The 21,221-nt window shown below is 57.3% G+C and overlaps 4 protein-coding genes across 8 annotated transcripts in view; 2 read left to right on the top strand and 2 right to left on the bottom strand.

The window, feature by feature from the left end:
• Positions 1-359: 359 nt before the first annotated feature.
• Positions 360-8,615, bottom strand: SLC2A4 (solute carrier family 2 member 4). Of its 2 annotated transcripts, XM_071419069.1 has the most exons (10): positions 8,406-8,615; positions 7,138-7,298; positions 6,457-6,581; positions 5,765-5,880; positions 4,809-4,968; positions 4,017-4,198; positions 3,430-3,534; positions 2,823-2,918; positions 2,108-2,311; positions 360-1,228 (listed from the first exon to the last, which is right to left on the bottom strand). In XM_071419069.1, exons 2-10 carry the CDS (start codon positions 7,182-7,184, stop codon positions 1,016-1,018), a joined length of 1,248 nt encoding a protein of 415 aa, XP_071275170.1. In that variant the 5' UTR covers positions 7,185-7,298; positions 8,406-8,615; the 3' UTR covers positions 360-1,015. The 2 variants fall into 2 exon arrangements, with proteins under 2 accessions (XP_071275170.1, XP_071275169.1); XM_071419068.1 differs by lacking the exons at positions 7,138-7,298; positions 8,406-8,615 and having other exon boundaries at positions 6,457-6,810.
• Positions 8,616-12,772: 4,157 nt separating this feature from the next.
• Positions 12,773-14,870, top strand: RNASEK (ribonuclease K). The gene is made up of 3 exons (XM_071419088.1): positions 12,773-13,042; positions 14,094-14,173; positions 14,574-14,870. The coding sequence occupies exons 1-3, from the start codon at positions 12,965-12,967 to the stop codon at positions 14,710-14,712; spliced, it is 297 nt and encodes a 98-aa protein (XP_071275189.1). The 5' UTR covers positions 12,773-12,964; the 3' UTR covers positions 14,713-14,870.
• A 142-nt stretch (positions 14,871-15,012) lies between these two features.
• On the top strand, positions 15,013-18,928 carry BACC1 (BPTF associated chromatin complex component 1). 2 transcript variants are annotated; one of them, XM_071419086.1, is made up of 6 exons: positions 15,013-15,178; positions 15,886-15,980; positions 17,744-17,845; positions 17,938-18,108; positions 18,528-18,620; positions 18,714-18,928. In XM_071419086.1, the coding sequence occupies exons 1-5, from the start codon at positions 15,158-15,160 to the stop codon at positions 18,541-18,543; spliced, it is 405 nt and encodes a 134-aa protein (XP_071275187.1). In that variant the 5' UTR covers positions 15,013-15,157; the 3' UTR covers positions 18,544-18,620; positions 18,714-18,928. The 2 variants fall into 2 exon arrangements, with proteins under 2 accessions (XP_071275187.1, XP_071275188.1); XM_071419087.1 differs by having other exon boundaries at positions 18,711-18,928.
• An 892-nt stretch (positions 18,929-19,820) lies between these two features.
• The window catches only part of ACHE (acetylcholinesterase (Yt blood group)), an 8,269-nt gene continuing 6,868 nt past the window's right edge, over positions 19,821-21,221 (bottom strand). The window contains exons 3-5 of one of the 3 annotated variants that reach the window (XR_011677411.1): positions 20,987-21,153; positions 19,939-20,129; positions 19,821-19,858 (exon numbers count right to left, since the gene is read on the bottom strand). Coding sequence is in view for 1 of the 3 variants with exons in the window: in XM_071419085.1 (XP_071275186.1) it covers positions 20,008-20,129; positions 20,987-21,153 (289 nt within the window). In the remaining 2 variants the exon portion in view is untranslated. Of the gene's footprint in view, positions 20,130-20,986; positions 21,154-21,221 lie in introns of all 3 variants that reach the window. The other 2 variants (XR_011677410.1, XM_071419085.1) reach the window with 2 other exon arrangements.

Below are 21,221 nucleotides of genomic sequence, written 5' to 3'. Positions count from 1 at the left end.
GCGTGCGCGCCACGAGGCCCTCGACCAATCAGAGGCGGCAGTGCCGCGGATCCACCAATGGGACGCGAGAGGGGCGTGGTCTCTAGAGGGGCGGGGCTTGTGCTTAAAGGAGCCGAAATTTGGAGGCCCCGCCCCTCAAATCCCTTCCCCCACTCCCAATTTTGGGGTTAAATCTTCCCAATTTGGGGGTCTGGCCCTGCCCCTCCTAAATTTCGGGGAGGTCCGCCCCTTTTCCCCTCCCCCATCCCCAAAACTCCCCAAATTTCCCAAAAATTCCTCTAAAATTCTCTAAAATTCCCAACATTCCTCCAAAATTCCCCAATTTTCCACAAATCCTTCAAATTTAACAGTCGCCGCTGTTTTGTTCTCACCTTTATTTACAACCGGGGGAGGGAGGCCCCAAAAATCCCCAAATCCTCCCCAAATCCTCCCAAAATCCCTCCCCAAATACAATGTGGGGGAAAAAAACCCAAAAAATTTGGGGCCCCCCATAAAATCCCCCAAAATTTTGGGGGGGGCTCCTCCAAATCAGCCTGAAAGGGGCCAAAAAACCAAAAATCGCCCCCAAAAATGTCTTTAAAAAACCAAATTTTTGGGGTCGCCTCAAAAAACCACAAAATTGGGGGTGGGAAGCCCCAAAATCGACCCCGAAAGCCCCAGATTTTGGGAGGACCCTCAAAATCCACTCCAAAAAAACGTAAAATTTGGGGGGACCCCTGAAAATCGACCCAAAAGGGCCCAAACACCTCAAAAATCGGCCCAAAAGCGCCTTAAAAAAAACCCAAATTTTTGGGGTTTTGCCCCAAAAAGCCCCAAATTTTTAGGGGGCACCCCCGAATCGGCCCCTACTGCCATAAAAACCCCTCAAATATCTGGGGGGGATGCCCCAAAAAAAACCCCCCAAAATTCGACGGGGGGGGTGCCCCAATATTGGCCAAAAAGGGCTCAAAAAAAACCCCAAATTTTTGGGATTTTGCCCCAAAATTGCCCCAAATTTTGGGGTTTTCCCCCGATTTCAGGGCTCCTCGTGGCCGGCCAGGCTCTGCAGCTCCGTGTCCTTCTCGGGGGGCCCCAGCAGGGCCAGGGGGGAGGAGTTTGGGGCATTTTGGGGGTCCCGGGGGTCGGGGAAGGGGCGGCCTCGGGTCTCGGGGAGCAGCAGGAAGGTGAAGAGGGAGAAACCCCCCAGGAGCCCCCCGAAAAGGAGGAACACCAGGGGGCCCATGGCGTCCTGGGGAGAAAAATGGGATTTTTGGGAAAAAAAAATTTTGGGGGGAAAAAAAAAATAGATGGGGTTTTGGGGGGAAAAATTGGGATTTTTGGGAGGGAAATTGGGAAAAAATTGAGGTTTTTCTGGGGTAAAAAAATGGGAAGAATTGGGGGGAAAATTAAATGCCCAAAACTCCCATAAACAATCCCAAAATCCTCCCAAAATCTCCTCAAAATTCCCCCAAAATCACCCTAAAAATGCCCCAAAATCCCCCCAAAACGCCCTAAATACGCTCCAAAATCCCTCCAAAATCCCATAAAAGCTCCCAAGCCATCCCCAAAATCCTCCCAAAATCTCCCCCCAAAATCCTCCCAAAATCTCCCCAAAAACCCCCCGCCCTGAAACCACCCCAAAATCCCAAAACTGCCCCTAAAATCCCCATTAAATCCCCATTAAATCCCCATAAAACTGCCCCAAAATCACCTCAAAATTCCACATAAACGCCCCCAAAGCTGCCCCAAAACCCCCTGAAAAAACCCATAAAATCCCTCAAAAACCCCCATAAACCCCCCAAAAACTGCCCCAAAAACCCCTCAAAAATCCCATAAAACCCCAAAACTACCCCAAAAACCCCTCAAAAATCCCATAAAATCCCCCAAAACTGCCCCAAAACCCCCTCAAAAATCCCCTTAAACCCCCCCAAAACTGCCCCAAAAACCCCTCAAAAATCCCCATAAAATCCCCCAAAAGTGCCCCAAAATCACCCCAAAAATCCCCAAAACTGCCCCAGAAACCCCTCAAAAACCCCCATAAACCCCCCCAAAACTGCCCCAAAATCACCCCAAAAATCCCCCAAACCCCATAAATGACCCCAAAATGCCCGAAAATCCCCGGATTTACCTGCAGCGGGGGGAAGGCCATGGCCACGGCCGTGTTGCTGGCCCAGTTCACGAGCCCGGCCAGGGCCAGCGCGGCCCCGCGGGGCCCGGGCGGGAACAGCTCGGCCCCAACGAACCAGGGCAGGGGGCCCGGCCCCACCGCGAAAAACCCCACAAAGGCCAGCGCCGAGCCCAGGGCCAGCGCGCCCCAAACGGGACCCCCGAGCTGCCGAGAAAAAACGGGGATTTTTGGGGGAATTTTCGGATTTTTTTCTGATTTTTTTCTGATTTTTTTCTGATTTTTTTCGGATTTTTTTTCGGATTTTTTGGGATTTTTTTGGGATTTTTTTGGGATTTTTTTCTGTTTTTTTTTCTGGGTTTTTTTCGGATTTTTTTTTGAGTTTTTTTGGAACTTTTTCGGATTTTTTTCTGATTTTTTTTTTCTGATTTTTTTTCTGATTTTTTCTGATTTTTTTTTCGGATTATTTTCTGATTTTTTTCTGATTTTTTTTTTTTCGGATTTTTTTCGGATTTTTTTTCGGATTTTTTTCTGATTTTTTTTGGATTCTTTTTGGAATTTTTTTTTTTTTTTTGGGGTGGGATTTTTTAAAAAATTTTTTTCGGATTTGGGATTTTTTGGGGAGTTCCAGGTGACTTTGGGTTCCCGTGTTGGATTTTGGGGTCCCAAGTGATTTTGGGCTCCGAGGTTGGGATTTTTGGGTCCCGCCCGTGCTCACCTTGAGGGCCACGCCCAGGGTCCCGGCGCATCCCATCATTCCCAGCAGCCCCACCAGCTGCAGCACGCGGCGCCCCGCCCGCTCCACCAGCACCACCTGCCGCAGGGGGCGGGGCTTAGACCGGAAACGCCCATCGGGAGGCCACGCCCACCAGGGGGCCAGCCCATCCAGTTACAGGAACTCTACCGGTTTGTGGCCACGCCCATCTGTGAGGCTCCTCCCCTTGTGACCACACCCATACCGTGAGACCCAAGTTGTGACCACGCCCACCACCAGTCCACTCCCCATGGCCACGCCCACATGGAAACCACTCCGAATGACCACTCCCATCACAAAGACCACACCCCATTGTGACCGCGCCCATCGAGACTCCTCCCACTTGTGACCACACCCACCACGAGACCACTCCCCATGACCATACCCCTTGAGACTCCTCCCCCTTCATGACCATGCCCACCATAACCACACCCACCTGGAAGGCCCCACCCACCAGGGCCACACCCCAGTGAGACCACGCCCACAATGAGACCCCCTCCATCCATGACACGCCCCCAAATGGCACCACACCCACTCATGACCACCGGATGTGGCAGTGGGCATGGCTTACCGATAGGGCGGTGGCCACCACATTGACCACGCCCGTTCCGATGGTGCCCACGGCCGGGTCCTTAAGCCCCGCCCCCTCAAAGATGGACGTCGAATAGTAGAAGATCTGGGATTGGGAAAGGGGTGTGATCAGCAGGAGGACACGCCCCATTAAGCCACACCCCTTATGACCACACCCACAGGAAGCCCCACCCTTAAAAAATCCCCCCACTCACATTGAACCAGCTCTGGCCACGCCCAATCCCAAAGTGGCCGCGCCCACGAGGCCCCACCCATTTTCCTTAAACCACGCCCATTTCTGCTCATTTTCCGCCCATTTTTCGCCAGTTTTGCGCCATTTTTGCGCCATTTTTGCCATTTTTCCCGTTTTTGGGCGGTTTTGCCCCGTTTTTACCGCGTTGATGCCCGAGAGCTGCTGCGCCAGCTGCAGCCCCAGCGTGACACCATGGCCACGCCCATTTCCCTTAAACCACGCCTGTTTCCCTTAAACTACGCCCATTTATGCTCATTTTCGGCCCATTTTTCGCCGTTTTTGCGCCATTTTTTCGCCATTTTTCCCTTTTTCGGGTGTTTTCGCCCCGTTTTTACCGCGTTGATGCCCGAGAGCTGCTGCGCCAGCTGCAGCCCCAGCGTCACGATCAGCGGCTGCCGGTAACGGCGGCTCCGGCACAGCTCCAGCAGCCCCACCTTGGGGGCGGGGCCTCGGCCAAGCTCCGCCTCCAGCGCCGCCAGCCCCGCCTCCGCCGCAGGGCCGGCCAATCGTGAGAGGCCTGGGGGGAAAAAAGGGGTGGGGCTTGTTGTGAAAGGGGGAGGGGGGGAGGAGGAGGAGGAGGAGGAGGAAGGTGAGGGAGAGGAAGGGGAAGGGGAAGGGGAAGGGGAGGAAGGAAAGTGAGGATGAGGAGGATGAAGGTGAGGAGAAAACGGGGGTTGAGGAAGAGGAGGAGGAAGAATCGGGATGGGGGAAGAGGAAGAGAAAGAGGAAGAGGAAGAGGAAGAGGAAGAGGAAGAGGAAGAGGAAAATTTGGGATAGCGGAAGATGAAGGTGGGGAGGAAGAACAGGGATTGAAGAAGAGGAGGAGCAGGAGATAGAGGAAGGTGAGGAGGAAAATTTGGGGAAGAGGAAGAGGAAGAGGAAGAAAAATCAGGACAGAGGAAGAGGAGGGCGAGGAGGAAAATTTGGGACAGAGAAAGTGGAGGAAGAGGGGAATGGAGGAGGAGGATGAAGAGGAAGAAGAAGGGAATGAAGGAGGGAGAGGAGGACGGAAGGCAGCGAGGAAGAGGAGGAAAACGAAGCTGAAGGAGAGGAAGAATCGCGATGGAGGAAGAGGAAGAGGAAGAGCCCGGAGCCCCAGCGGCGAGGCCGAAGGCTCCCGCACTCACCGCGGCGCGCGCGGCCGCGCTGGCCCCGGGCCAGCAGGAACCGGGGGCTCTCGGGACACAGCGGCAGCAGCAGCAGCTGCAGCGCCGCCGGCAGCAGCCCCGCCCCCAACAGCGCCGGCCACGCCCTCGGCGTCCCCAGCAGCGCCCGCAGCCCCAGCACCTGCGGGAGAGGCCGCGATATCGCGGGATATCACGGGATATCGCGGGATATCGCGAGATAGACGGGCAGAAGGGGGCGATATGAGGATGTAAATGGCGGGATGTCGCGATATAAGGTGGGGTTTGGCGCTCTGTCGCGAGGGGGAGGGGTGTGTCGCGAGGTGTCGCGGCAGGGGTCCCAAATTCTCCCCTGAGCGCCCCAAAATCCCCTCAGGACCCTCAGCCGTGCCCGTCCAAGCCACGCCCCCCTCCAGGCCACGCCCACCCCCCTGAGGCCCCGCCCACCTGCTCCCCAAGGAGCCCAAGATCTCCTCACACAAAGACCCCTCCCCATTAAGCCCCGCCCACAACTACCCCTCCCACTCAAGCCCCGCCCCTCAAAGCCACACCCCTCCCCAACTCCACGTCCTCCAAAGCCACGCCCACCGCTTCAAGCCCCGCCCACTCACACCCCCCAGGGTGGGCGGAGCATCCCCACCACCATAATTGACCCATCCCCATCCAAGCCCCGCCCACAATGACTCCTCCCACTCAAGCCCCACCCACCGAAGCCCTGCCCAACCCTGCAGGCCCCAAATTTCCCTCTGGGACCCCCAAATTTCCGATCTGGGACCCCAAATTTCCCGCCTGGAACCCCAAATTTTCCCCCTCAGACTCCAAAATTTCCATCTGGGACCTCGAATTTCCCCTCTGGGACCCCTAAAATCCTTCCTGGGACCCCAAATTTTCCCCCCTGAGACCCGAAATTTTCCCACTTGGACCCCAAAATCCCTTCCCGGGCCCCCCGTGTTTGTCACCTGTGCCACCAGGATGCCCAGGACGATGCCGAGCTGGTGCAGGGTCCCCAGCGCCCCCCGCAGGCGCAGCGGCGCCACCTCCCCCACGTAGAGCGGCACCAGCACCGAGACCAGCCCTGGAAGGGGCGGGGTCAGCCGGGACACGCCCCTCGGGACAGAGGACACGCCCACACAGAGAGAGGACACGCCCCTTGGCCCGCGAGGGAACCCCCCAAAAATGCCCACCAAAAATCTCAAAAATTTGCCCAAAATTCCTCCGAAATCCACCCCAAAAATCTCCCCCAAAATCTCAAAAATTCCTCCAAAATCCACGCCAAAAATCGCCCCAAAAATCCCTAAAATTAACGCCCACTAAACAGCCAGGCCACGCAAATATAGAGGCAGGCCACTCCCACATAGAGATAGGACACGCCCCTTGGCCCGCGGGGGATCCCCCCAAAAATCTCAAAAATTTGCCCAAAATTCCCCCAAATTCCCCCCCCCAAATCTCAAAAATTCCTCCAAAATCCACACCAAAAATCGCCCCAAAAATGCCCAAAATTGACGCCAACTCAACCACCAGGTCACGCCCACACAGAGCCAGGCCACACCCCCATATTGCTAGGTCACACCCACACAGACACAGGCCACACCCTCCCATCCAGGCCACGCCCCCCCCCAGAGCCAAGCCACTCCCCCAGGTGAGGCCGCACCTGAGTAGGCGCCCACGATGAAGCGGCCGATGATGATGAGGATGTAGGTGGGGCCCAGCTTGGCCCCGCCCATCAGGGCCCCGCCCACCACGGCCAGGCCGTTGGTGGCCAATAGGGCGCCTTTCCTGGGGAGGAAGGGGAGGGGAGGGGGCGTGGCCACGGCCGGGGTGAGCACGCCCTCTGAAGCTCCACCCATTTGTGCCCCAATGATGAAGCCACGCCCATTTGAGCAATCCCCTTTAGGCCCCACCCACTCTGACACGCCCCATTAAGCCCCGCCTACCCTCACACGCACCATTAAGCCCCGCCCCCACTCCTTTAACCCCTCCCTCTCCAATCCCCACCCCCTCAAACACCCTCCTATTTAAGCCCCGCCCTTAATTCTCCTCCTCCTTACGCCCCGCCCACTCTGCCACACCCTATTAAGCCCCGCCCCCACTCCTTTCACCTCTCCCTTTCCACCCCCCCTTTAACCCCTTCCCCTCCAATCCCCTCCCACTCTGCCCCATTTAAGCCCCTCCCACTTCCCCCACCCCATTAAGCCCCGCCCTCACCCCTTCAAACCCCTCCCCTTTTAACCCCTTCCCCTCCAATCCCCGCCCACACCTCCCTACCTCAAATCCCCTCCCGTTTAAGCCCCGCCCCTTCAAGCCCCGCCCCTTCTTAAGCCCCGCCCCTCACCTGCCCAGGCGCTCGGCCATGGCCCCGCCCGCCAGGGCCGTGCCCATCCCGCCCACGGAGAAAATGGCGACCGAGAGCGCCCAGAGCAGCGAGAGCGTCTGGGGAGGGGGCGGCGACCCCCAGCGCCGGGCCCAGGTGGCGTTGTACTCAACCTCGATCACCTGCGGAGGGGGACACACCCGAATTTGGGGAGGGGGCTCCACCCAGGGAGCCATTTGGGGATGGGGGAACCCCAATGGGACACCCCAGTTTGGGGAGGGGGAACACCCGAATTTGGGGAGGGGGCTCCACCTAGGGACCCATTTGGGGATGGGGAACCCCGATTTGGGGAGGGGGAACACCCGAATTTGGGGAGGGGGCTCCCACCAGGGAGCCATTTAGGCAGGGGGGAACCCCAATGGGACACCCCAATCTGGGGAGGGGGACACCCGAATTTGGGGAGGGGGAACACCCGAATTTGGGGAGGGGGCTCCCCCCAGGGACCCATTTGGCCAGGGGGGAACTCGCAATGGACACCCCCGTTTGGGGAGGGGGCTCCCACCCAGGGACCCATTTGGGGTTGGGGGAACCCCAACGGGACACCCGAATTTGGGGAGGGGGCACCCATTCATTGAAAGGGAACCCCAATTTGGGGAGGGGGCTCCCACCAAGGGAGCTATTTATGGGTGGGGCACCCCAATTTGGGGAGGGGGCTCCTGGGGGGGGACACCCAGCCAGGGACGGGAAAGCCCAATTTGGGGAGGGGGGCACACCCGAATTTGGGGAGGGGGTTCCCACCCAGGGAACCCATTTGGGGAGGGAAGGGACTCAGTGGGACGCCTGAATTTGGGGAGGGGTCTCCGGGAGGGTCTGGGGAATTTGGGGAGGGGTCTCTGGGGGGAAAAGCACCGCAATTAGGGGAGGGGTCTGGGGAATCTGGGGCAGGATCTCCCCAATTTGGGGAGAGGTCTCCAGGAGGGGTCTCCGTAATTTGGGGAGGGGTCTGTGGAATTTGGGGGGCGGAAATCACCCGTTTGGGGAGGGGTCTCTGGGGGCGGGGTCTGGGTAATTAGGGGAGGGGTCTGGGTAATTAGGGGAGGGGTCTTCAGGAGGGGCCTCCCCAATTTGGGGCGGGGTCTGGCGAATGTGGGGAGGGCTCTGGGGAATTTAGGGGCGGGATCACCCGAATTTGGGGAGGGGTCTCTGGAGGAGGGGGTTCTCCCCCAATTAGGGGAGGGGTCTGGGTAATTAGGGGAGGGGTCCGGGTTAATTAGGGGAGGGGTCTCAACCTTCTGGGGGGCGTTGATGACGCCGATGTTGAAGCCGAAGCCGAGCGAGCTCAGCGAGGCCGCGAACACCGTCAGGGCCAGGGCGGGGGTCAGCGAGGCTGGGGGGGAGGGGGGCGGCGACCCCCGCCCGGGGAAGGAGCCGGGACCCCCCTCATCCTCCTGGGGTGGGGGGGGGAGACGGGATTTAGGGACCCCTCCTCAAATAATCCCCACAAAAAATCCCGTTTAAATTCCGCTAAAAATCCCTGAAATCCGCCCCAAAATCACCCCTAAAATCCCCGAAATTCCCCCCCAAAATCATCCCTAAAATCCCCTAAAAATTCCCCCAAAATCACCCCTAAAATCCCCTAAAATTTCCACCAAAATCACCCATAAAATCCCCTGAAAATCCCCGAAATTCCCCCCCTAAAATCCCCTAAAAATCCCCTCTAAATTCCCTTAAAAATCCCTGAAATCCGCCCCAAAATCTCCCCTAAAAATCCCCGAAATTCCCCCCAAAATCACCCCTAAAATCCCCGAAATTCCCCCCCAAAATCACCCCTAAAACCCCCTAAAAATCCCCTCTAAATTCCCCCAAAATCACCCCTAAAATCCCCTAAAAATCCCCCTCTAAATTCCACTAAAAATCCCTGAAATCCGCACCAAAAATCACCCCTAAAATCCCCTAAAAATCCCCTCTAAATTCCCCTAAAAATCACCCCTAAAATTCCCTGAAAATCCCCGAAATTCTCCCCAAAATCACCCCTAAAATTCCCTGAAAATCCCCGAAATTCTCCCCGAAATCACCCCTAAAATCCCCTGAAAATTCCTGAAATTCCCCCGCAAAATCACCCCTAAAATCCCCTAAAATATCCCCCGAAAATCCACTCAAAGTCCCGAAAATTCCCCCAAAAGTTGCCCCCAAAATCCCTGAAATTCCCCCGCAAAATCACCCCTAAAATCCCCTAAAAATCCCCGAAATTCCCCCCCAAAATCACCCCTAAAATCCCCTAAAAAATCCCCGAAATTCTGCCCCAAAATCACCCCTAAAATGCCCTAAAAATCTCCCCCAAAATCACCCTGAAAATCCCCTCAAAGTCCCAAAAAATTCCCCCAAAATTTGCCCCGAAAATCCCAAAAAAATCCCCTCAAAAGATCTCCCCCAAATTCATCCAAACTCCACCCCAAAATCCCAAAAATTCACCCCAAAAATCCCTCAAAACCCAAAAACATCTCCCCAAAAATCTCCCCCAAAATCCCCAAAACAATTCCCCAAAATCGCCCCCAAATCGCCAAAAACCCTCACAAAAATCCCCCCAAATCCCCCTCAAATTGCCCCTCCCTCCCCTTTTTAGGCCCCGCCCATCCCGTTTGAGGCCCCGCCCCCTGCCCCAAGCCCGCCCCCTCCCCTTTGAGGCCCCGCCCCCTCCCCTTTGAGGCGCCCCCAAAATGCCAAAAATTCCCCCCAAAAAAACTCCGCAAAAATCCCAAAATCCACGCCAAAAATTCCCCAAAATCCCCCCCAAAAACCCCAAAATCCGCCGGAAATTCCCCCAAAATCCGGGGGGGGGGGGGGGGGAAAATTGGGGGAGGGGGAATCGGGGGGTCCTGGGGTGGGTGGGGGAGGGGCGGGAATTGGGGGTCTCCGTGTGGGGGAGGGGAAATCGAGGGTGGGGGAGGGGCAGGGTCGGATGAGGGGGGCGTGGCCAAAGTTCCCCACCCCTGCCCCACCCCCCTCACACCCCCGCCCCGCCCCCCGCGGCCCCTCCCCCACCTCCTCACGAGGCTCTGTCGCGACATCCGCCCCTCCCCCACCCCCCCTGTCGCGATAGGGCTGAAAATTCGCATGGGAAAATTGGGGTGGGCGAGGGGCGGGAATCCCCCCCAATTGAGGCTTAATTAACGCCTAATTAATGTCTAATTATTCCCTAATTTATCCCTAATTAACTGCTAATTAACACTTAATTAGCTTCTAATTAGGCTCTAATTACCTGCCGGATACCCCCCTCCCCGACCCTTAATTAACCCCGAATTAGTCACTAATTAACCTCTAATTAACCCTTAATTAACTTCTAATTAGGCCCCAATTAAGTACCGGATCGGTCCCCACAGGACCCTCCCTGACCCCTAATTAACCCTTAATTAACCCCTAATAATCCCCTAATTTATCCCAAATTAACCCCTAATTAACCCCTAATTAATGCTTAATCAATACACCCCAGACTCCTCTTCATTAACTCTTAATTACTCCTAATTAACCCTTAATTAACTTCCAGATCCTCCCCCACGGGACCCCCCCGACGCTCCTCCTGGACCCACAGACCTCTAATTAACTCTTAATTAACCTCCTCTCCCCACCATGACACCCCGACCCCTAATTAACCTCTAATGAATCCTTAATTAAGCCCCTGACCCACCCCCGGGACTCCCCAACCTCTAATAAACCCCTAATTAAGCTCTAATTACCCTTAATTAACCCCTAATTAACCCCACCGTACCTCCTCCTCCTCCTGGATCTGCTGGAACCCCCTGGGCATGGGGGCGGTAATTAATTAATTAGTTAATTAGTAAATTAATTAAGGCGGGGAGTTAATGAAGGACCCCTGGGGGGGTTGCTGGGAGGGGTGGGAGGGTTAATTAGGGGTTAATTAGGGGGTAATTAAGGTCAGCGGGTTAATTAAGGGTTGGGGGATTAATTAATGGTTATTTAGGGGTCGGGGGGGGGTCCAGGGTGGGGAATCAGGAGGTTAATTAAGGTTAATTAGGGATTAAAAGGTGTTCTGTGGGGTGGATCGGGGTAATTAAGGTTACTTAGGGATAATTAGTGGTGAATTAGGATTAAGGCCCAGCGGGTGTTTGGAGGAGGGGTAAGGAGTTAATTAAGGATTAATTAGGGGTTAACTAGGGGTCGGGGAGTCTCGAGGGGGTGACCAGGAGATTAATTAAGGTTAATTAAGAGGTACTTAGTGATTAATTAAGGCTCGGGGGTGGGTCCGGAGAGGGGCAGGGAGTTAATTAAGGATTAATTAGGAGTTAATTAGGGATCGGGAGTGACCAGGAGGTTAATTACAGATAAATAATTCTAATTAAGAGTTAATTAGGGATTAATAAAGGCTCGGCAGGTGTCCGGAGGGGGGGGTCAGGGAGTTAATTAGTGATTAATTAGGGGCTAATTAAGGGTCGGGGGGTCGCGTGGGGGGATCAGGACGTTAATCAGCGCTAATAAAGAGTTAATTAGCGCCAACCCAGCGTTAATTAGCGTTCATTAAGGCCCGGGCGGGGTCAGCCGGGGGTCATTAATTAAGGGAGGGGTCTCGCCGCGGGGGTGGGGGAGGGGTCGGAGCGGGGGGTGGGGGGGGGGGAGGGGTCCGGGGGGGGTGGGGGAGGGGCCGAGCGGCGGCTCCGGGAGGCGGCGGCGGCTCCTGGGGGGTCCCGGGGGCTCTGCGGAGGCTCCGGGGGGCGAAGGGGGGGCGGGGCTTGGCTAAGGACACGCCCACACCAGTGGCCACGCCCGCCGCAAAAAAGCCACGCCCACCCCCGATCCTTTCCTTGTGTGGGGTTGGGTGAGGGGAAAGGCCTGGGGTGACCCCGCCCCGCCCCCCTCGCTTCATGCGACCCCTCCCCCCACCCGCGACCCCTCCCCCATTTTCTGCCCCTCCCCCTCTCCAGGGACCCCCAATTTAAGCCCCCCCCATCCCCAATTTCCAGCCCCTCCCCTCCCCCCAAATTTCACTCCCATCCCCTCCCCCAACCCCAGGGGACCCCCCCCCACCAAATTCTCGCCCCGCCCCCACACCAGAGACCCCCCTCAATTCCACCTGATCCACCCCTCCCCCACCCAGGACCCCCCCCCCAAATTCCCGCCCCTCCCCCCCTTCAATTCCCCTCCCCCCAATTCCCGCGATTTTGCCCTAAAATAGAAATTTGGGAGGGGTGGATGACGTCACCGCCCCTCCCCCCCCACTCCCGTTTTGTTTGGGGTCCCCAGGAGGGTGGGGGAGGGGCGGGCGCGTGCCCGGGGTTATTTTTAGCCCCTCCCCCCCCCCGAAATGTCACCTCAATGTGACCTCGAGATGGGGGGAGGGGAATTTAAAGGGCCAGAGCCCCAAATTTGGAAATTTGATTCTCCCCGGGGGGAGGGGGGGGGGGAAACACGGGGGACACCCCGTGTGACGTCACCAGAGGGCGTGGCCACCTAGGGGACACCCAGGGGACACCCAGGGGACGCCGAGGACACGCGCGCACCCGGTGGGCGTGGCCAAACGACCCGGCCACGCCCCCCCAACCGCCCAACAACCAATCAAACCCCCCCCGCGGGTGACAATGGAACCGCCGTGGGGGGCGTGGCTTGTTGAAACGGGCGTGGCTAAACGAAAAAGGCGTGGTTTCGCGGAAGAGGGCGTGGTTTCGCAAGAGGGGGCGTGGCCTCAGCGTGCTGCGCCGGCTCGGCCCTGCAGCAGCCACAAGCGGACGGGGCGCTGCGCGCTCGCGGAAATATCCGAAAAAAAACCCCCCAAAACCCCCCAAAAAACCCGAAAACACCCCAAAAACAGCGGCGGGAGGGACTCGCCGAGCTCGCCATGGTGTCGCTGCTCTGCTGCGGGCCCAAAATGGCCGCGTGTGGGCTCGTCCTCAGCGCCTGGGGCGTCGTGATGTTGGTGAGGGGCCCTGAGGGGCCGTGAGGGGATGGGGGGGGCCGTGAGGGGCGGGAGGGATTTTGGGCGAATTCTGAGAGATCTTGGGGTGTTCTTATGGGTTTTGGGGGGTCTTGGAGGGGTTTTGGGGGGATTATAGGGGATTCCGAGGGGTTTGAAGAGGTTCTGAAGGGTTAAAAGGGGATTTTGGGGAGGATTTGAGGGATTTTGGGGAGAATCTGAGGGGCTGTCAGGGGGTTTGAGCGGGGTTCTGAGGGGCCCTGAGGGGCTGGGGGGTTCTGGGGGGGGATTTGGAGGAATTCTGAGGGATTTTGGGGGTCTAGGAGGGGTTTTGGGGGGGATTTGAGAGGTTTTTAGAGGAGTTTGGGGGAGATTGACGGGGGTTTGAGGGGGGTTCTGAGGGGCCGTGAGGGGATGGGGGGGGCCGTGAGGGGCAGGAGGGATTTTGGGGGGAATTCTGTGGGATTTTGGGGGTCCCAGAGGGGTTTTCGGTGGTTCTGAAGGGTTAAAAGTGCATTTTGGGGGGTCCTGGAGAGATTTCGGGGGGACTTGGAGGGAATTTGAGGGGGTCCTGAGGGATTTGGGGCATCCTTGTGGGACTGATTGGGGTTTTTTTTGGGGGGGTCCTTGTGGAACTGGGAAGGAATTTGGGGGGGGGGGGTCCTGGAGGGTGGGGAATATTTGGGGGGGGGGCTTCAAACTTTCTAAAACGGGGATGAGACCCAACCCCCACCCCCCAAAAATAATTTTAAAAACCCCCAAACCCCTCCCCCACCCCCCAACTTCCCCTCAGCTGCCCCTGAGTCACCCCCGGCCCCTCCCCCACCCCCCAAAAAATCCACATTTGGGGGGGGGTGGAGCAGCTCAGGCCACCCCAAAACCCCCCAGGACCCCCAAAATTCCCCCAAATCTCCTCAGGACCTCCCAAAATCCTCCTAAGGAACCCCCAGGATCCCCAAAATCCCCCAAAATTCTCCCCAAATCCCCCTGAGAGATCCTCAGGACCCCCAAACTCCCCCCAGATCCCCTCAGGACCCCTCAAATTCCCCCCCAGGTGTTGCTGGGCATTTTTTTCAATGTGCACTCGGCCGTGCTGATCGAGGACGTGCCCTTCACTGAGGAGGACTTCAAGGGGTGAGATTTGGGGGGTCCTGGGGGGGATTTGGGGGTCCTGAGGAGGATTTGGAGGGGATTTGGGGGGGATTTGGGGAGATTTTGGGGGTTCTGGGGGAGTTTAGAGGGAATTTTGGGAGTCCTGAGGGGGATGTGGGGGGTCCTGGGGGGATTTTGGAGATTTAGGGGGAGATTTTGGGGGGTCCTGGATGTGATTTTGAAGGGGATTTTGGGGATTTGGAGATTTTGGGGAGAATTTATGGATTTTTAAGGGGGATCCTAAAACCCTAACCCCTCAAAAATCCCTAAATCCTCCAGAATCCCTCCTCCAAAACCCCCTCAAACCCCCCAAAACTTCCCCAAAAACCCCAAAATCCCCTTTTTTTCACCCCAAAAAATGCGAATTTCCTCTTTCCCCCAGCGGCCCCGAGCGCATTTACCGCCTGTACGAGCAGGTCAGCTACAATTGCTTCATCGCCGCGGGGCTCTACGCGCTGCTGGGCGGCTTCTCCCTCTGCCAGACCCGCCTCAACAAGCGCAAGGAGTACATGGTGCGCTGAGACCCAAAATCCCCATTTTTCACCCCAAAAAAATCCCTTTTTTCACCCCCCCAAAAAAACCCCACATTCCACCCGCCTTTGGAGGACCAATTTTCTCCCGCCCTGAACGCCGCAGAGAAGCGCGGATGGGCTCGGATAATAAAGGAAGTTGTTGTGGATGGATCGCGCCGGTGATTTATGGGGAGGAAAATAGGATTTTGGGTTAAAAACGGCGATTTTGGGGGTGCTGGAGGTTGAGGATCATCGAGACGGCGGAACGGAGCGGCCGCGGGAGGCGGAAGTGGGCGGGGTTTAAGTGGAGTTGACCAATGAGGTGAAAGGGGCGTGGCTTCGTGAGGGCGGTACCAGCGAGACGCGCGGGGCCGAGCGTCCCCCTCCCCCCGCCGCCATCATCGAGGAGCCGGAGCGGCGGCGGCGGCGGCCGGAGGGGCCGGGGAGGGCGGCCATGACGTCAGCATCCACTAAAGTGAGGGATTTTGGGCAATTTTGGGCGGGTTTGGGAATTTTTGGGGTTTTTGTTTTTGAGGAATGTGATGAGGGGTGGGCGGGGGTTGGGAACGGGGGGGCGCTTCCGGTTCGGTGCCACTTCCGGTCCGTTCCCGTGAGGGGTCGGGGTGGGGAGAGTGGCTGCCATGGAAGGTTCCGACGGGTTCGGGCGCTATTTGTCCCAGTTTGGGTTTTGATCCTGATACTGGTCCCAGTTTGGGTCTCAGTGGGGTTTTACTGGTCCCAGTCTGTGGTTCACTGGGGTTTTGCTGGTCCCAGTTTGGGTCTTGATCCTGATACTGGTCCCAGTTTGGGTCCCAGTGGGGTTTTACTGGTCCCAGTTCGGGGTTCACTGGGGTTTTACTGCTCCCAGTTTGGGTTTTGATTCTCATACTGCTCCCAGTTCATGTCTTGATCCTGTTACTGGTCCCAGTCTGTGGTTCACTGGGGTTTCACTGCTCCCAGTTTGGATCTAGATCCTGTTACTGGTCCCAGTTTAGGGTTCACTGGGTTTTACTGGTCCCAGTCCAGCTCCCAGTTTGGGCTCCCAGTGCCCTCCAATCCCCTCCCAGTTCCCCTCAGTCCCTCCCAGTATAACCCAGTCCCCACCAGTTCCCCCCAAACCCCCTCCCAGTTTATCCCAGTCCCCTCCCAGTCCCTCCCAGTGCTCCCAGTTTGCCGTTCCAGGTCGGGGAGATTTTCTCGGCCGCCGGCGCCGCCTTCACGCGCCTGGGGGAGCTGACGATGCAGCTGCACCCGGGGACAGACAGCTCCCCCGCGGGGTGAGGGGAACCGGGGGAACTGGGAGGGACTGGGATCAAACTGGGAGGGAACTGGGAGGGACTGGGATCAAACTGGGAAGGGACTGGGAGGGGATTGGGGGGCACTGGGATGGACTGGAGGGGGTTAAAATGGGACTGGGAGGGACTGGGGGGGGACTGGAATGACTGGGAGGGGACTGGGAATGACTGGGAGGGATCTGGGGGGGAACTGGGGGGGCTTGAGAAAATTTTGGGGGGTTTGGGGAGAACTGGGGAAGATTTGAGGGAGTTTGGGGGGATTTTGGGGAGATTTTGGGGGGATTTGGGGTCCCCAGGGGAAATCTGAGGAGGTTTTAGGGGTCCTGGAAGGTTTGGGGTCCCTTGGAGGAATCTGGGGGGGATTTGGGAAAATCTGGGGAGAGTTTGGGGGGATTTAGGGAGGATTTGGGGATGTCATGGGGGGATTTGGAGGAAATCTGGGCAGATTTGGGGAGGGTTTGAGGTCATTTTGGGGGGGTCCTGGATGGGTTTTCGGGTCCCTATGGTGAAATTTGGGGTCCCCATGGGGGATTTGAGGGGGTTGTTGCTGCTCTGTGGGGCCATGTTGCAATTCCAAACCCCCAAAATTCCCCCAAATCCCCCTAAAACTCCCCCCAAACCCCCCCAAAATTTCTTCCAGGACCCCCCAGATTCCATCCAGCCCCGCAAAATCTCCGGGGACCCCCCCAAAATTTCCAGAATTCCCCCCAAAAACCCCCAGGTCCCACTGGATGGAGCCGGAGCTGGCGCTGCTCCGCAGGGCTGTGTCCTGATTTCAAACCCCCCAAAATCCCCCCAAATCCCCCTAAAACTGCCCCAAAACCCCCCAGAATTTCTTCCAGGATCCCCCAGATTCCATCCAGCCCCCCAAAATCCTTGAGATCGCCCCCCAAAATTCTCAGGATCTCCCCAAAACTCCCCAAGTCTCACTGGATGGAGCTGGAGCTGGTGCTGTTCCGCAGGGCTGTGTCACAATTCGGGGAGGACGTGAACACCCCCAAACCCCCCAAAATCTCCCCAAAACCCCCTCAAATCACCCCAAAATCCTGCTAAATTCCTTCCAGGACCCATCAAATTCCCTCAAATACCCCCAAAATTCTCAGGATCTCCCCAAAACTCCCCAAGTCTCACTGGACGGAGCTGGAGTTCCTGCTGCTCCGCGGGGCCGTATCCCGATTTCAAACCCCCCAAAACCCCCTCAAATCATCCCAAAACCCCCTCAAATCATCCCAAAACCCCCCCAAATCTCCACAAAATCCCCTCAAATCCCCCAAAAACTTCCCCAAACTCCCCCAAAACCCCTCAAGACCCCCCAAAAACCCACGGGGTACCCCCAGGTCCCCCTGGATGGAGCTGGATCTGGCGCCGCTCCGCGGGGCTGTATCCCGATTTCAAACCCCCCAAAACCGCCTCAAATCGCCCCAAAACCCCCCCAAATCTCCACAAAACCCCCTCAAATCGCCCCAAAACCCCCTCAAACCCCCCCAAGACCTTTCTAGGACCCCCCCAGATTCCCTCAAACCCCCCCAAAACCCGCGGGGTCCCCCCCAGGTCCCGCTGGACAGAGCCGGAGCTGGCGCTGCTCCGCGGGGCCGGTGTCCCGATTTCAAACCCCCCAAAACCCCCTCAAATCCCCCCAAAACCCCCTCAAATAGCCCCAAAACCCCCTCAAACCCCCCCAAGACCTTTCTAGGACCTCCCCAGATTCCCTCAAACCCCCCCAAAACCCGCGGGGTCCCCCCCAGGTCCCGCTGGACAGAGCCGGAGCTGGCGCTGCTCCGCGGGGCCGTGTCCCGATTCGGGGAGGACCTGAACCGCCTCAGCGCCCTCATCAAGGACCGCACGGTGTAAGGGGGGGTCCGGGGGGGAGATTTTGGGGTGTCCCCCCCCAAAAAAAAACCCCAAAAACCCCCCAAAAAAACCCCAAAATTCCCCCCAGGGCGCAGCTGAAGGCGGCGGCCAAGCGCAAAGCCTACGAGGACAGCGGGGTCCCCCTGCCCCCCCCCGCCGCCGACTCCCCCAAAAAGGGACCCCGAAAAAACCCCCCCCGGATCTGGGGGGGCCCCCCACGACCCCCCCGGGCCCCCCGGCAAGAAGCTGAAGGTGGCAGGTAAAGAATTCTGGGGTTTTTTTTTTTTTTTGGGGTTAATTTTTGTTAATTTGGGGATTTCTTTGCCCCTATTCTTTAATTTTGGGGTGTTCCCCCTCCCCCTTTAATTTTGGGGAACCCTCCCAATTAATTCTGGGCCCCCCCCCATTAATTTTGGGGTCTCTTTTCCGCCATTATTTAATTTTATACTTAATTTAATATTATTTATTTTTCCCCCATTATTTAATTTTCCCTTTAATTTTGGGGATTTTTTGCCCCTCCCCCTCCCCAATTTTGGGGTCTCTTTTTCCTCACCCTTTAAATTTAGGGACCCCCCCCCCCCCCATAATTTTGGGATATTTTGGCCCCTCCCCTTTAATTTTGGGGACCCCCCCATTAATTTTGGGGTCCCCCCCGTTAATTTTGGGGTTCCCCCCCAGAGCCCCCCCCGAGTGACTCCGACCCCCCCGGGGACCTCGTGGACGTCGAAGGATTTGGGGACCCCCCCCCCAAGAAGCTGAACTTCGACCAGGGTACGACCCCAAAAAAAAAACCCCCAAAATTTGGGGGGGCTCCCCCTCAATTTGGGGAGGGGTCCCCTCACCCCTTCCCCTTTTTTCCAGCAGCCTGAAGTCGGAGCCCCCCCCCCAGGACCCCCCAAAATTACTCGGGGGGTGTCCCCAAAACCCCCTGGACCCCACCCCAAAAAAAACCCCAAATTTCTCCCTGAACCCCCCAAACTTAGGGGGTCCCCAAATCCCCCTCAATTTTGGGATCGTCCCCAAACTTGGGGACCCCCCCCCTTTGTCTCCCCCAATAAAATTTTGGGGTGTCCCCCCCATTTGTCTCCGTGTCGTGTTTTGGGTCCTGCCTCGATTTTTGGGGTCCCCCCCCTCCCCAAAATTTGGGTTTTCCTCCCATTTTTTTGGGTTCTCCCCCCATTTTTTTGGGGTTCTCCCCCCATTTTTGGGGTCCCCCCATGAGTCAGGTTTGGGTCTGAGCCTTTATTGGGGTCACACCAAAGACGAAACTGGGGCTGGGGGGGTCCCCCAATTCTGGGGTCCTGGAGGGTTTTGGGGGAGAATTTTGGGGGTTTTGGGGTTGATTTGGGGATTTTGGGGTCAATTTTTGGGGATGTCCGGGGCTCTTTTGGGGTGTCTGGGAGTGGTTTTGGGGGGTTCAGGGGAATTTTGGGGGTGTTGAGTGGGTTTTGGGGTGTCCCAGGGTGATTTTAGGGTTCCCGGGTGAATTTTGGGGGTTCTCAGGTGAATCTTAGGATTCCTGGATGGATTTTGGGGTGTCCCGGGTGGATTTTTGGGGTTCCTGGGTGGATTTTTAGGATTTCTGGTTGGATTTTTTGGGTTCCTGGATTTTGGGGTTCCTGGATGGATTTTTTGGGTGCCCCAGGCGGTTTTGGGGTGTCCTGGGTGGGTTTTGGGGTTCCTGGGTGGATTTTGGGGTGTCCCAGATGGGTTTTGGGGTGTCCCAGATGGGTTTTGGGGTTCCTGGGTGGATTTTAGGGTGTCCTGGGTGAGGTTTTTTTGGTTCCTGGATGAATTTTGGGATCTCTGGGTGGGTTTTGGGGTCCCTGGGTGGATTTTAGGGTGTCCTGGGTGGATTTTAGGGTGTCCTGGATGAACTCTGGGGTATCCTGGGTGCGGGTTTTGGGGTTCCTGGATGGATTTTGGGTTCCTGGGTGAGGATTTTGGGTTCCTGGGTGAGGATTTTGGGTTCCTGGGTGCGGTTTTTTGGGTTCCTGGATGGATTTTGGGTTCCTGGGTGAGGATTTTTTGGGTTCCTGGATGGATTTTGGGTTCCTGGATGGATTTTGGGTTCCTGGATGGATTTTGGTATCCTGGGTGAGGATTTTTTGGGTTCCTGGATGGATTTTTGGGGTGCCCCGGGCGGTTTTGGGGTGTCCTAGAGGGGCTGGCAGCGCTCCTGGCGGCTGTAGAGCTCGAATTGGCTCTTCCAGCGCATCATGTACGAGCTCCAGCGGTGGAATTCCAGGCGCCACTGCCGCTCCGCCTCCTCCATGGGCCCTGCGGAGCCCCAAATCTGAGCTGGGGACCCCAAAAACCCCCATTGCCCCCCCCTCCCCAAAAAACCCTAAAAACCCCTAAACTGCCCCAAAATCCCCTAAATCCAATTTCACCCCAAACCCGCTCAAATCCACCCAAAATTCCCGGCGCTGCTGCTGCTGCTGCTCCGCCTCCTCCATGGGCCCTGTGGAGCCCCAAATCTGAGCTGGGGACCCCAAAAACCCCCAATGTCCCCCCCCCATTGTCCCCAAATGTCCTCAGTGTTTCCCCCAATCCCCCCACAGTGACCTGGATGTCCCCCAATGTCCCCCCAATGTCCCCAGTGTCCCCAATCCTCCCAATGTTCCCGTGTCCCCAATGTCCCCCCAATGTCCCCAAATGCCCCCAATGTCCCCAATCCCCCCAGTGTCCCCATTGTCCTCCCAATGTCCCCAATGTCCTCAATCTCCCAGTGTCTCCATCGCCCCCCAATGTCCCCAATGTCCCCCCAATGTCCCCAAATGCCCTCAACGTGTCCCCAAATCTGCTCAATGTTTCCAATCCCCAATGTCTCCAATGTGTCCCAAATGCCCCCCAAATGTCCCCCAACGGCCCCAAATGTCCTCAACATCCCCAATGTCCCCAAATGTCCCCAATCCCCCCAGTGTCCCCAGTGTCCCCAATGTCCCCAATCCTCCCAGTGTCCCCAATGTCCCCAATGTTGCCCCAATGTCCTCAATCTCCCAGTGTCCCCATTGTCCCCCCAACGTCCCCAATCCCCCCAGTGTCCCCAGTGTCCCCAGTGTCGCCCCAATGCCCCCAATGTCCCCAATCCCCCCAGTGTCCCCGGTGTCCCCGCTGTCCCCGCTGTCCCTCACCGGTGACGTTGAGCAGTTTGGGCAGGAATCGTGTCCAGAACGCGCAGGCCTGGGCGCGCAGGCCCTGGGCCACGGCGAGTGGCCGCGCGTTGAGCCGGGCGTAGCTCTGCCCCGCCGCCGTGTAGGACGGCCAGCGCCGCTCGCGCTCCGACGGCTCGTTGGGGTCCCTGCGGCGAGGGAGCGGTCAGGCGAGGGCACCCAACCCAACCCAACCCAACTCAACCCAACCCAACCC

The sequence above is a fragment of the Agelaius tricolor genome, unplaced genomic scaffold, assembly GCF_023055355.1.
Source record: "Agelaius tricolor isolate 1412-34295 unplaced genomic scaffold, bAgeTri1.0.p SCAF_99, whole genome shotgun sequence".
Lineage (NCBI taxonomy): Eukaryota > Metazoa > Chordata > Aves > Passeriformes > Icteridae > Agelaius > Agelaius tricolor.
Note: the sequence above shows the minus strand (reverse complement) of the source record. Positions and strands in the feature narration are given on the sequence as shown.